General features: G+C 36.6%; 1 protein-coding gene across 1 annotated transcript; it reads left to right on the plus strand.

Annotated features, from left to right (window-relative positions):
* The first annotated feature begins 1,654 nt into the window (after positions 1-1,654).
* LOC131627461 (ATP-dependent helicase BRM-like) lies at positions 1,655-12,650 on the plus strand. The gene is made up of 14 exons (XM_058898314.1): positions 1,655-2,321; positions 3,321-4,577; positions 4,724-6,052; positions 6,231-6,343; positions 6,542-6,629; positions 6,725-6,811; positions 7,021-7,113; positions 7,194-7,277; positions 7,564-7,764; positions 8,306-8,548; positions 8,631-10,172; positions 10,258-10,782; positions 11,335-11,586; positions 11,800-12,650. Exons 1-14 carry the CDS (start codon positions 2,121-2,123, stop codon positions 12,418-12,420), a joined length of 6,636 nt encoding a protein of 2,211 aa, XP_058754297.1. The 5' UTR covers positions 1,655-2,120; the 3' UTR covers positions 12,421-12,650.
* The last annotated feature ends 1,363 nt before the right edge of the window (positions 12,651-14,013 follow it).

Raw genomic sequence — 14,013 nt, forward strand, 5'->3', positions numbered from 1 at the left:
AACATTGCAAAGGGAAATAAAACGCTAGTTAGAAGAGGATAAAATATTGGATTCTTTTGAGATAAGACAAATAAAAGTCTGGTTTAGATGACACTATTACGAATAATTGATTTTACATCGGTTGAGAAAAGGGTTTTACCTCGATCTGCTGATCGAGGTAAATAAGGGTGTCATGGAAAGTATGCCACTTTTTCCCTCAGTTGACATACCAACTGAAGGAAAAGTTCTACTGATCATTGATTCAATCCCCAACAACCGTATTTTTATTTCAAAGCGCACATAACTTTACCGCTTGGTTTCTTTTACTACTCGAGGTTAAAAAAGAGTATTTACCTCGGTTGAAACTACCAACCGAGATGAATTTTTATTATTATTTATAATTACATAACTTTCATTATATATACATATTTTTTTATTATTTAATTTAATATGATCTTTGGATCAATTTTTTTAACGGTTGAGATTTGATGTCAAATTAAATTTTGACACCTTTGTGTCATTTGATCCTATTCCTATATATTGACAACACATATATTAACATGTTGGGACATGTTCTCAATCTGTAGTAAACCAAGAAAGTAGCATACGTAAACATTTTTGGACAAAAACCTATACACATTTTGTGACATAATACACATGTTTTTAACAAGGCAACACATACATTGATTACAACCAACCCAAAATTATATACATACATTAATATCATACTAATTTAAGTTACTATGCAACAACCTATGAGAAATCATAATAATTCTAGGAAGCAACCAGTCCAACTTAAACAGATGTCATATATAACTTCTTGAGTGAATGATGTCTCATCTTGAAATACATATAATTTGAATAAAATTTAAAGTATGTTATCACAACAACACTAACATTTAAGTCTCAATCTCCACAATAACAACAACACACATAAACATTTGACTAGCTAACAACAACAACATTAACTTAACTGACATAAATATTTTATATGCATGAGGATAAAGTGATTACCTTAGCCCATTAGTCCGTAGTCTCTCTGGAGACAATATCCATCATTTGTTTCTTAACATAATATCCAACACATATGAGCTTTGTTGTCTCTGATGCGGTAGTTTATATTGTGTTCTTGTTCTTCGACCACCTTATGCTTGTATGTCTTTACTTCTTGATGCAAAGACCCAAATCCAATGGGAAGCGGAAGTTTACTAGAAGGTCGTCACTGAAATCAACTGCTCTTTCGATAATAATTAACTTAAACGATAATGAAAAAGTGTAATAGAGTCAGCATGCTCCATCACAACCTATTGGATCTAGTTTGAGGAGATATTGTCTGGCGATCGGAAATCCTTTTATACCTATAGGAAGCGCTCAGACACCGAATCTACGCTGGTCATTAATCGTCGTATCTTCGATGTCGCCAACACAAAACTTATACAATTCTAAATATTATTTTTTAAAAATAATTGAAAAAACAAACTCTATGCCCGTTCAAATTTACAATATTCCAATACATTGTAAATAAAAAAAATTGTAAAAGTAATTTTTTTTTTTTGTGAAACAATAAAAAAATAAAACAAGATTCATAATTTAAGAAAGGGCTACGTCGGTAATTTTAACGAGAAAGAAGGGGCAAACACAAAAGGGTCCTTCTTTAATAATACACTCTCAACTTTACCAACCTCAACTTTTTCTCTCTCCTCTCTCTAGAAAAAAAAAACCATTTTCTTTATTTTTAAAAAACAAAAAAAAAATAGCTAGGGTTTGACCAAAAATTGCACAATCGCTCAGTGGAATTTCCACACCGATTCGGACAACTCCCCTCTCTGTCACCACCCTTCGATTCCCAAGATCCATCTTCTCCCTAAAATCGCGGGTTTTTAGAGAGAGAAAATCGGTGTCTACAAGCTTCAGCTAGAGAGAGAAAAAAAGCAGAAAAATTAAGCTATTTGAATCAAAGGAACCCCGAAGATTTTGGGGTTTTCTTGGGATTTGAGGTTTTTCGTTTTGTGGGGTCGAATTGATTTTGAAAATTTTGTTTTTTTTGGGCTGGGTTTGTAGTTTGTAGTGTGAGTGATCTGGAAATTGTGGGGTTGTTTATTGCCACGTGTAGTACCCATTGAAATTCTGAGTTAGTTTGTATGCATTCCGGTGGTGGTGGTCCTGGCCGGCCGGCGGGTCGGCCGTCGACTTCGGCAGCTGCTTCGCCCTCATCTTCATCTTCAGCATCACAGTTAGGATTTGAATCTTTGCAGCAGCAGCAACACCATCAACAGCAGCAACAGCAGCAGCAACAACACCAGCAACAACACCAGCAACAGCAGCAGCTAGGTTCTAGACAGGTGTGGGATTTATGAGTTTTAGCTTAATTTATGATCTTTGTTTCAGTAGTAGTGTGTGGTGTGTGCAAAGGTTGCTTTTTTTGGTTTATGGGTTTTTGAATTTTTATGGTGTTTTGGGAATTGGGAGTGTACTGTGTAGTGGGGGTTGGAATTTGGGTTATGCTGAAATTTCCTTATTTATTTTCTTTTTCATTTTGGGTTTTAATTGTGACAACCTCTTACCTGTCTTTTTTTCTGTCCTAGATTGTCGGAATTGTTGTTTCTTTATTTCAACCACAATTAATTTTCGGCTGTACTAGAGTAGTCAAACTATGTATGTGCTTATGTTGATTTTTTATTTTTTTTGTATAAAATGGTAGTCTTTGAATTGAACTCAGGATCAGTTATGTGATGTCATTGTCAGTTTATTCTAGTTAAGTTTCCTTTTAATCACTATGATATCTGTGGTGGGTTTTGATATGTTTTTTTCTCAATAACTGTTTGGTCTTTTTTGCATTTATTTTATGTTCAATATGTGACATTTATTTACTTGTTTTGAAATATAGTAACTATTTCTTTTCTGAAATGTTCCTGGAGTTTTCTCTTAGACATTGATAAGGCTTATGAAATGTCTAATTGATAAAACTTGAGGTTTGTGTTGTTGTATTTGTTTTGGTTTAAAGATGTTGATTGATTGTTGATAACAACCAGACAAGCTGAGGTTGCAGGTGTTAAAAGTGCTGTTTCGTCAGCTTCTGCATATTGTTGATTCACGTATAACTTACTATTATTACGTATTAATAGCAAGATCTGAGGGATGTCATTAATTTTATACTTGTTGACTTAGTTTTGTATCTAATGCAATCATCACGTTATCTTCTTTCTTGAAATACCGTGATCACTGATATATGACTGATTTTCTGCTTGCTATGTATGTATGTCTTGTTATTAGTGCAACCTTTCTGCCAAATGATTAGTGTTATTGGAACAATGACTTTATGTAACTGTATTCAAATGCAGACATTTCAACAGCAGCTGCTTAGAAAGCCTGAAGGAAATGAAGCATTTTTAGCATATCAAGCAGGGCGTCAAGGTGTATTTGGGAGTAACAATTTCCAACAACCTAATGCTATGCAACTGCCCCAGCAGTCTCGAAAATTCACCGATATAGCTCAGCAACATGGTTCCAATCAAGATGCTCAGCTCAGAGGTCAAAATAGCGAGCAGCAGCAAATGTTAAACCCTGTCCACCAAGCATATCTTCAATATGCTTTCCAGGCTGCGCAACAAAAGCCTACTTTGGGAGTTCATACGCAACAGCATGCTAAGATGGGAATGTTAAACCCTGCATCTGTAAAAGATCAGGAAATGCGCATGGGAAATCTGAAAATGCAGGACATTATGGCAATGCAGGCAATGAATCAAGCTCAAGGATCGTCTTCTAGGAATTCATCTGAACACAATGTCCGTGGAGAAAAGCAGATGGAGCAAGGACAACAGATAAGACCCATTCAAGCACCAGAAGCACAGCACGGCATCCAAAATGTTATGAACAGCCAGATTGCAGTAGCTGCTCAATTGCAAGCCATGCAGGCATGGGCACGTGAGAATAATATTGATTTATCACATCCTACAAATGCACATTTAATGGCAAAGCTCATTCCACTGATGCAGTCAAGGATGGCCCTACCACCAAAAACCAGTGAGAGCAACATCGGCGCACAGTCGTCATCGGTCCCTGTTTCAAAGCAGCAGGTTAATTCTCCAGCAGTTGCAAGTGAGAGCTCGGCGCATGCTAATTCATCAAGTGACATGTCTGGGCAGTCAGGTTCATCGAAAGCCAGGCATACAGTTCCTCCCAGCCATCTCGGCTCAATGGCAAATGCTGGTACAGCTGGTCAGTCCAGCGACATGGCCATGCAGCAATTCAACGTTCATGGTAAAGAGTCTCAAGCTCCTCAGAGGCAACAAGTAAAAGCTGGAAATGGAATGCCCTCTTATCATTCTCAGCAATCCTCTGCAACCATGAACCTAGGTGCAGACCATCCTTTGAATGCAAAAGGTTCATCTTCTGGTACAGAACCTCCTCAAATGCAGTACCCGAGGCAGTTAAACCAATCTACGACACAGGCTGGAGGCTCAACAAAAGAAGGGGGTTCGGGAAATTCTGCTAAATCTCAAGGGGCTCCAGCTCAGATGCATGAGCGACAAAATGGATTTACGAAACAACAGCTACATGTTCTTAAAGCACAGATACTAGCATTTAGGCGGTTAAAGGTTGATTCTCCAAGTCTTTTCTCTTTATCTGCATCTTTCTAATTCCGTCCCCTTATGCGTGCTTGTGTTATGTATATATATACTTCCAGCAAAGATGTGCTATATGTATTCTTAATCGTACTAATTTATTTTCTGTTGGCTTATAGAAAGGAGAAGGTACTCTGCCTCAAGAACTTCTTCAAGCTATCACTCCACCACCTCTTGAGTTGCAGGCAAAACACCCAAACCATCCTGCAGGAGGACAAAATCAAGTCAAATCTGCTGGAAATATTGTGCCAGAACAACCACGGCATGTTGAGGCCAATGAATCACAATCTAATCCTGCTGTTAATGGACCCAGTTCTGTAAAGCAGGAATCCTTTTCAAGAGATGAGAAATCTGCTCCGCCACCAGTTCATATTCAAGCTGTTGTGCCGTCTGTATCAAAGGAATCTGCTTCAACATCATCTGCTGGAAAGGAAGAGCAGAAACCAATTGGATCCTCTATTAAGCCAAAGCAGGACAATGAACATGGAAATAACAGTACTCCTGTTAGAAATGAGTTGGCATTAGATAGGGGGAAGGCAATTGCACCACAAGCCTCTGTATCTGACACAATGCAAATTACAAAACCGGCACAGGCAAACACTGTTTCTCAGCCAAAGGATGTGGGACCAACCAGAAAATATCATGGACCCCTGTTTGATTTTCCGTTCTTCACTAGGAAACATGACTCTTTTGGGTCATCTATGATGGTAAACAACAGCAATAATTTATCACTGGCATATGATGTCAAAGATCTTCTTTTTGAGGAAGGCATAGAAGTACTTGGCAAGAAGCGAACAGAAAATTTGAAGAAGATTGAAGGCTTATTGGCTGTAAACTTAGAGAGGAAACGAATTAGGCCTGACCTTGTGTTGAGACTGCAAATTGAAGAGAAAAAGCTCCGCCTTTTAGATCTTCAGGCACGTTTGAGGGATGAGATTGATCAACAGCAACAAGAGATAATGGCAATGCCAGATAGGCCATATCGTAAGTTTGTTAGGTTGTGTGAACGCCAGAGGGTGGAACTTGTTAGACAAGTACAGGCAACTCAAAAAGCTGCTAGGGAGAAGCAACTCAAATCTATATTTCTATGGCGTAAGAAACTTCTTGAGGCACACTGGGCAATTCGTGATGCCCGTACTGCCCGCAACAGGGGGGTGGCCAAATATCATGAGAGGATGTTGCGGGAATTCTCAAAACATAAAGATGACGATAGAAATAGAAGGATGGAAGCCCTAAAAAACAATGATGTTGACAGATATAGGGAGATGTTGTTGGAACAGCAGACTAGCATTCCGGGTGATGCTGCAGAGAGATATGAAGTTCTTTCATCTTTCTTATCCCAGACTGAGGAGTATCTACATAAACTAGGAAGTAAGATAACAGTTGCCAAAAACCAACAAGAAGTAGAAGAGGCAGCAAAAGCAGCTGCTGCTGCTGCAAGGTTGCAGGCATGTTTCATTAACCCCTCTCCTTCACTGATCTAATATTTTGAAAAAAAAGTCTTTGTTAAATCCCATTTTTTCTATGCGTATTAGTTTTTGAGGATTCTGATTTTTTCCTATATAAACTTGTTCTATAAGATCATCATTTGCATGTCTCTGATTCATTATTTGTTTTTGACCATAGGGTCTTTCTGAAGAAGAAGTCAGAGCTGCTGCTGCTTGTGCAGGAGAGGAAGTGATGATTAGGAATCGTTTTCTCGAGATGAATGCTCCTAGAGACAGTTCATCTGTCAACAAGTGAGTTTTTGTTGATTTAGTTTTAATATTTATGTATGTTTTGCGTTTTTACTCAAATACTCGAGGGAAGGTGTGATTGTAATGAAATTTTTATGCAAAATGTGTTTATGTATTTTTTTCTGCGCATTTTGATTTAAGTACCCTGATCATGTTTATATATCTGTTTTTTAAAACTGAATTTATTTTTATACATTCCAGGTATTACAACCTCGCACATGCGGTGAATGAAATGGTTGTAAGACAACCATCCCTGTTACGAGCTGGAACTTTGAGAGACTATCAGCTTGTAGGTTGCTACATTATTGAAATAGTTATTCTTTAAGTTATTGCCTTATGTTGTATTCTTGAGCATGTTTTCAAGGCTGACACTTTTTTAATAAGGTTGGATTGCAATGGATGCTTTCTTTGTACAACAACAAATTAAATGGAATTTTAGCTGATGAGATGGGTCTTGGTAAAACTGTACAGGTTAGCCTTATTTTTGTTGCTCTTCTCTTCCTTAGATTGAAAAAAGATATACATCATTATCTTTTTTGGCAGCTTAGTGATTTCATATTTCATAGTTAAGTTCAGTGTGTCTTATATGGGAGATGTAAAATGTTCATCTGTTTTTTAAGGGTATTGCATAATAATTTACTGTAATAATTTTTAAACTTACATTTTTTTTCTTTCCCTAGGTTATGGCATTGATTGCATACTTGATGGAATTCAAAGGAAACTATGGTCCACATCTTATAATAGTCCCAAATGCTGTTATGGTTAACTGGAAGGTGAGTCTCTAAACTTGTTCATTTGATTAATATTACTATTTTGTAATTTTTTAACTAGAAAAACTATCTTTATTGTGCAGAGTGAGTTATATAAGTGGTTACCATCTGTGTCATGCATTTTTTATGCTGGAGGGAAAGATTATCGAACAAAATTATTTCATCAAGTAAGTGTGCCTCAAGTTATTCACACGTACTGTTAAGTAATGGCAAAGTTACTTTCATGTTTACCAACACAGTTTGAGTCTGTTTATAAACAGACGTTACAATAAATTAATGTTGTCCCAATCATTAGGACTATTAATGGTTTGAAATAAATCAATACAAATCGTACTAAAATCAAATAGGACCTAATGAGATAAAATAAAGTTAAGGAGAATAAAATCATCCCTCCTAATTCTCACTATAATTTTGTTAATTACTGCCTAATTTTCCTTTCTATATTTACAATAGGTTTCTGCTCTGAAGTTTAATGTCTTGGTGACTACTTACGAGTTCATCATGTATGACCGGGCAAAACTTTCAAAAATTGATTGGAAGTATATTGTGATTGATGAAGCACAGAGAATGAAGGATAGAGATTCAGTTTTAGCACGTGACCTTGATAGGTATCGTTGTCAAAGACGTCTGCTTTTGACAGGAACACCGTTGCAGGTCTGCTTTCTTTTGATACAACATACTGCATTATTGTAAACAAATAGTGTCTGTTACTGCATATACTTTTATTTCTTTTGTGCACTACTTGGATCAAACAATACCATTCTGGCCATCAACTGTACAGTTTTTAATCTTCTTGGTCTTCCTTATTTGTTGAATTATGCAAAATCAAATTGTAGGGTCAAAATTAAAAATAATAAAGGGATTATGAGATCCTGTACAGAACATTTTCAATCTGGTATCGATACTTCAAAGTAACTCCATACAAATATCAGTGTCATAACAGACAACCATTAATTCCAAATCCTCTATAATGGCTTGACCTATTACTTATCTTGGTTGCTCTCTACCCTCAATTACTAGATATTCTTAATGGAGTTGGTTTCAAGTACTAGTGGTGTCAAGGATGGTACTTTTTTGCTTACATTTAATTCCAAAGGGAATAAGTGCTAATTGATAAGTCATATAGAATCTATAGATACTTGACACAATGTAAATTTTGTTGATGGGATTGGTTGTGGTGTGATTTTATTTGCAGAATGATTTGAAGGAACTCTGGTCACTTTTAAATTTACTTCTCCCTGAGGTTTTTGATAATAAGAAAGCCTTTCATGATTGGTTCTCAAAACCATTTCAAAAAGAAGGTCCTACTCAAAATGCAGAGGATGATTGGCTCGAGACAGAAAAGAAAGTCATCACAATCCATCGACTTCATCAGATTCTTGAGCCTTTCATGCTCAGGCGCCGTGTTGAAGATGTTGAAGGCTCACTACCACCAAAGGTATGATTATAGCCCCCTAACTTTACTTGACCATTTGTTTATTTTCTTGTGGCTCAGACCTAGTATTATTGTTGCATTGCAGGACTCCATAGTTTTACGATGTAAAATGTCATCTGTCCAGAGTGCTATTTATGACTGGGTCAAATCAACTGGTACTCTTCGTCTTGATCCCGAGGATGAGGAACGTAAACTTCAGAGGAATCCTAACTACCAGGTGAAACAATATAAAACTTTAAACAACAGATGCATGGAGCTTCGGAAAACATGCAATCATCCGTTGCTTAATTATCCATTCTTCAGTGACTTATCTAAAGAGTTCATTGTAAAATCATGTGGAAAATTGTGGATCCTGGATAGGATCCTCATAAAACTTCAAAGAACCGGACATCGAGTTCTACTGTTCAGTACCATGACAAAACTTCTTGACATCTTGGAAGAATACCTGCAGTGGCGAAGACTTGTGTACAGAAGAATTGATGGGACAACTAGTTTGGAAGACCGTGAATCAGCTATAAATGACTTCAATGGCCCTGATTCTGACTGTTTCATCTTCTTGCTTAGTATTCGAGCTGCTGGAAGAGGCCTTAATCTTCAGTCTGCTGACACAGTTGTTATATATGACCCTGATCCAAATCCTAAAAATGAGGAGCAGGCTGTTGCCAGAGCTCATCGTATTGGACAGAAAAGACCAGTCAAGGTTATCTACATGGAAGCAGTTGTCGATAAAATCCCTAGTCATCAGAAGGAAGATGAAATGAGAGGTGGAGGCACTGCTGATTTGGAGGATGAACTTGTAGGCAAGGATCGCTACATAGGATCTATTGAGGGCCTAATAAGAAACAATATTCAGCAATATAAGATAGATATGGCTGATGAGGTAATTAATGCTGGGCGTTTCGATCAAAGAACAACACATGAAGAAAGGCGTTTGACTTTGGAGACATTATTACACGATGACGAGAGGTATCAAGAAACTGTCCATGATGTGCCGTCATTGCAGGAGGTAAATCGCATGATTGCTAGGAGCGAGGAGGAAGTGGAACTGTTTGATCAAATGGATGATGAACTGGATTGGATTGATGATATGACACGGTATGATCATGTGCCTAAATGGATTCGTGCCAATACAAAAGAAGTTAATACTGCTGTTGCTGCTTTATCAAAAAGACCATTGAAGAAAAGTTTATTGGGTGGTAGTGTTGCCGTGGATACAAGTGAACTTGGTTCAGAAAGAAAAAGAGGACGACCGAAAAAACATACTAGCTATAAAGAACTGGAAGATGAAGATTTGGAATACTCTGAAGCAAGCTTTGAAGAGAGAAATGGGTCTGCAAATGAAGAAGGGGAAACAGGAGATTTGGAAGATGATGGGTATAGTGGAGCCGATGGAGCTCAGCCCATTGATAAAGATCAGATGGAAGATGGTCTATGTGATGGTGGATATGAATTTTCTCAATCTTTAGAAATTGCCAGAAATAATCAGGTGGTTCAAGAAGCTGGTTCCTCTGGATCTTCCTCTGACGGTAAAAAAGTGACACAGATAGTATCACCATCAATTTCCTCTCAGAAATTTGGCTCCCTGTCAGCATTAGATGCCCGGCCAGGTTCCATTTCAAAAAGGATGGTATGTTGCTTTATTTGTATTTTGAATATTTTTTTCGTGGTGGTTTTCTATCTTATTCTGATTTTATTGTGATAATTTTTGCCAGACAGATGAGTTAGAGGAAGGGGAAATTGCAATGTCTGTTGATTCTCACATGGAGCATCAACAGTCTGGAAGTTGGATTCATGATCGTGATGAAGGTGAGGATGAACAAGTTTTGCAGAAGCCAAAGATTAAACGCAAACGTAGTCTTCGCGTTCGACCCCGTCACGCCACTGAAAAACCTGAAGAAAGATCTGGTAGTGAAATGATACCTCGTTTGTCAGTCCAAGCAGACTGTAAATATCAGGCACAGCTGAGGACTGACCTAGAATCAAAATCCCACGTAGATTCAAATGCCAGCAGGAATGATCAAAACACTTCATTAAAAAATAAGCGAACTTTACCTTCAAGGAGGGTTGCTAATACATCCAAATTACATGGTTCACCAAAGCCTACTCGTTTGAATGCCATATCTGCTCCTTCAGAGGATGGTGGCGAACATTCCAGGGAAAGCTGGGAGGGGAAGCCTATCAATTCAAGTGGATCCTCTGCTCATGGCTCTAGGATGACAGAAATCATCCAGAGAAGGGTACGTGTCGTTAATTGAACAATCATTTTATTTTCTTCTACTGTGGTGGTTGTGTTTTCTTGGATCGAGTGTCTATTGCATGTCTTATAATGTCAAGCAGTAATACTTATTTTTTTCTCGATTTACAATATTAGGTATGTGACAAAAAAGGTTGCCAATTAAGGGTGCGTGCAAGCCCAATAATATTTTGGGTCATGCTAACGAGTGCCCCCGGGGCACTCTTTAAGGATACTAAATAAAGAAAATATTCTTTACAAAAGTCAATATTTCAAATTCCAATGCATTTTCAATGCATTAAATACACGCATTTTAAAAAAAACTTATCACTTTAATCACTTAAAGAGTGCCCCAGGGGCACTCGTTAGCATTTCCCTAATATTTTTTACTGGCTGAAATCCTGAGAATATTTTTTACTATGTTAATTTTCACTTTCCACAAAGACTGTCTGTTGGCTGTATTAATTTAATTGCACTTGTTACAAGATGTTCTATCTCACATTCTTGTTTGCCAATACTGTTAGCATTTGAACTCATGCAATTATTGCACTTGCAGTGCAAAAATGTAATTAGCAAGCTCCAAAGGAGAATAGACAAGGAAGGCCATCAAATTGTACCTCTGTTAACAGATTTGTGGAAGAGGATTGAGAATTCTGGGTTCAGTGGTGGGTCTGGGAATAACTTGTTGGATCTACGGAAGATTGATCAGCGGATTGATAAATTGGAGTATACTGGAGCCACGGATCTTGTATTTGATGTGCAGTTCATGTTAAAGAGTGCAATGCATTATTATGGTTTTTCCCTTGAGGTGAGATTTCTTATCTGTATCTTCATACAAAATGGTTCACTTTATGAAAATTGTCGTTTTCCGAAAACAACTCCGGACATTAGTTTTATTTTTTATGAAGAAATCTAGATGTTTCATCTTCAGTTACTTATTGCTGTCTAATATAGAATTCCTGAAGGGTCTACTACCAAAATTACTATGAATGTTAAATGTTAAATACATCATTATTTTCAGGTAAGAACTGAAGCAAGGAAGGTTCATGATCTCTTTTTTGATATATTGAAAATTGCATTTCCTGATACCGACTTCCGAGACGCAAGAAGTGCACTCTCTTTTGCCGGTCCAATTTCTGCCTCAACCACCGTATCATCTCCAAGGCAAGTAGCTGTTGGGCAAGGCAAGAGGCACAAGCTGATGAACGAGGTGGAACCTGATCCCCACCCTTCACAAAGACCACTGCAACGCGGATCAGCTTCTAGTGGAGAAAACAGTAGGATTAGAGTCCGTATGCCACCGAAGGAATCAAAAACCGGAAATGTTAGCAGCAGCAGTATACGAGAGCAACCCCGGCTGCAGGATGATTCTCCACCACTACTGACTCATCCAGGTGAGCTAGTCGTGTGCAAGAAAAGAAGAAACGACAGGGAGAAATCAACGGTGAAGACTAGGACTGGTCCTGTTTCGCCGCCGATGAGAAGTCCTGGGGCAGGTTCAGTCCCCAAAGATAGATTAACTCAACAGACTCAAGGATGGGTCGGCCAACCATCTCAACAACCAAATGGGTCAGTTGGGTGGGCTAATCCCGTAAAGAGGCTAAGAACAGATTCTGGGAAGAGAAGACCAAGTCATATGTAAGATGGTATATATATAATAATCGACTTATTGTTGCTAATTTCAACAAGAGTTTTAGTGGCACTTCATAGAGTTTACCATCATACTGTTAATATAGATTTAGGTATAACTTGAATGTGTTAAATGTAAGCTGTTCTCCATTTTTTTGGGGGTTATGATATCTGCTTCTTGCAGGTGCTACTTTTCTTGTAGGTGGCTGAAACTATTGTATAGTAAATCCCTGGTTCATGTTAGTCTGAAAAAATTTATCTTGCAATGTCTTCTTGTTGGAGTTCTTCCAAAATGTTAGAGTCATGTTAAAGATTTTGATTCATAAATATTTCCTCACCATTCTAGATGAACATACAATATTTTTTGGGATTATTTTGCTAAAAGATAAATCAGAATTCTCTGTTCAAGTACATAACTTCACCACCATGCTTGAAACTCAATATTATGTCACAAAACTGTCAGAAAATACAATGGTCATAAATTCATGTATATATAACTTGAATACAAAGCCAATTCAAATCATTCTCTCTTCACTAAGCACATTCCTTCATCATTCACAACTCTTCTTGTCTATGTGGATGAAGTGATCTTTTCCAGTGGCACTATATCTGAATTGAATTTTATTAAAGTTACACCACACAATTTTTTAGGATTAAGGATCTAGGTAAGCTCAAATACTTGGGATTGAATTTACACATTCCAAATTTGAAAATTTTTTATGCAAAGGAAATATTGTTTGGACTTGCTAGATGATTCAAGTATTAATATAAATTCTAAATTTAATAGTTTTAATATAAATTTAGATGATCTCATGTCACTGAAAATAATTTATTTTCATACATTTATTTTAAGAAAAAATTATATAATCCAATATGAGACTTGAGTCTAGAGAGTGGTGTCACTTATGCAATTTTTTTTAAGTGTTTGTAACCTCATTTGCAAAAAGTTTGAAATAAATTAAAATTTCTCTTATTGAGAAGTGAACTGTTTTTTTTTTTCTTCAAATTTTTGAATTAGAATTTCTTTTGAATCTTATCAATAACAAATAATATTATAGTGATTTCTGGTTATCTTATCAATCTTATTAGCTGTGATATCTTCCTTAATCATCTTTTTCTTCCATAAACTAATTTCAAAAGCACATGAAGATTATTAGAAAGCTAATTTAAGCATCAAGTTACATGCTTTTGCATATACTTTCAACAGTATCTTTATGTTGGTAGTATCTTTTAACTTGCATTATCTTTGTTTTTTTTCTTCTTCTTGTTTTATTTATCACTTTGTTAAAAAACATAAATGGTTAGACTGTTCATTATTCGTGAAAACAACTTTGTTCACATCAAATAAAAAATGATAATATTAGGGTCCGTTTTAGTTTTTTTTAAATGATTTTTATTGTGTAAAAAAAATTTACATAAAAACTTCAAACTTCAAATTTATTTGGAATAGTTATTTTTAAAATAATTTTTTTAATTTTTCATTATTTTATTAATTTTCTTTTAAATTGAATTATAGTAATAACCAACAAATTTTGATGATGCATATCATAGTAAACACTTTAATTTCCTCAACTTTGCATGTAAGTTCTTGATTTCCCCCGTTCTC

The sequence above is a fragment of the Vicia villosa genome, unplaced genomic scaffold (assembly GCF_029867415.1).
Source record: "Vicia villosa cultivar HV-30 ecotype Madison, WI unplaced genomic scaffold, Vvil1.0 ctg.000364F_1_1, whole genome shotgun sequence".
In the NCBI taxonomy this organism is placed as follows: Eukaryota; Viridiplantae; Streptophyta; class Magnoliopsida; order Fabales; family Fabaceae; genus Vicia; species Vicia villosa.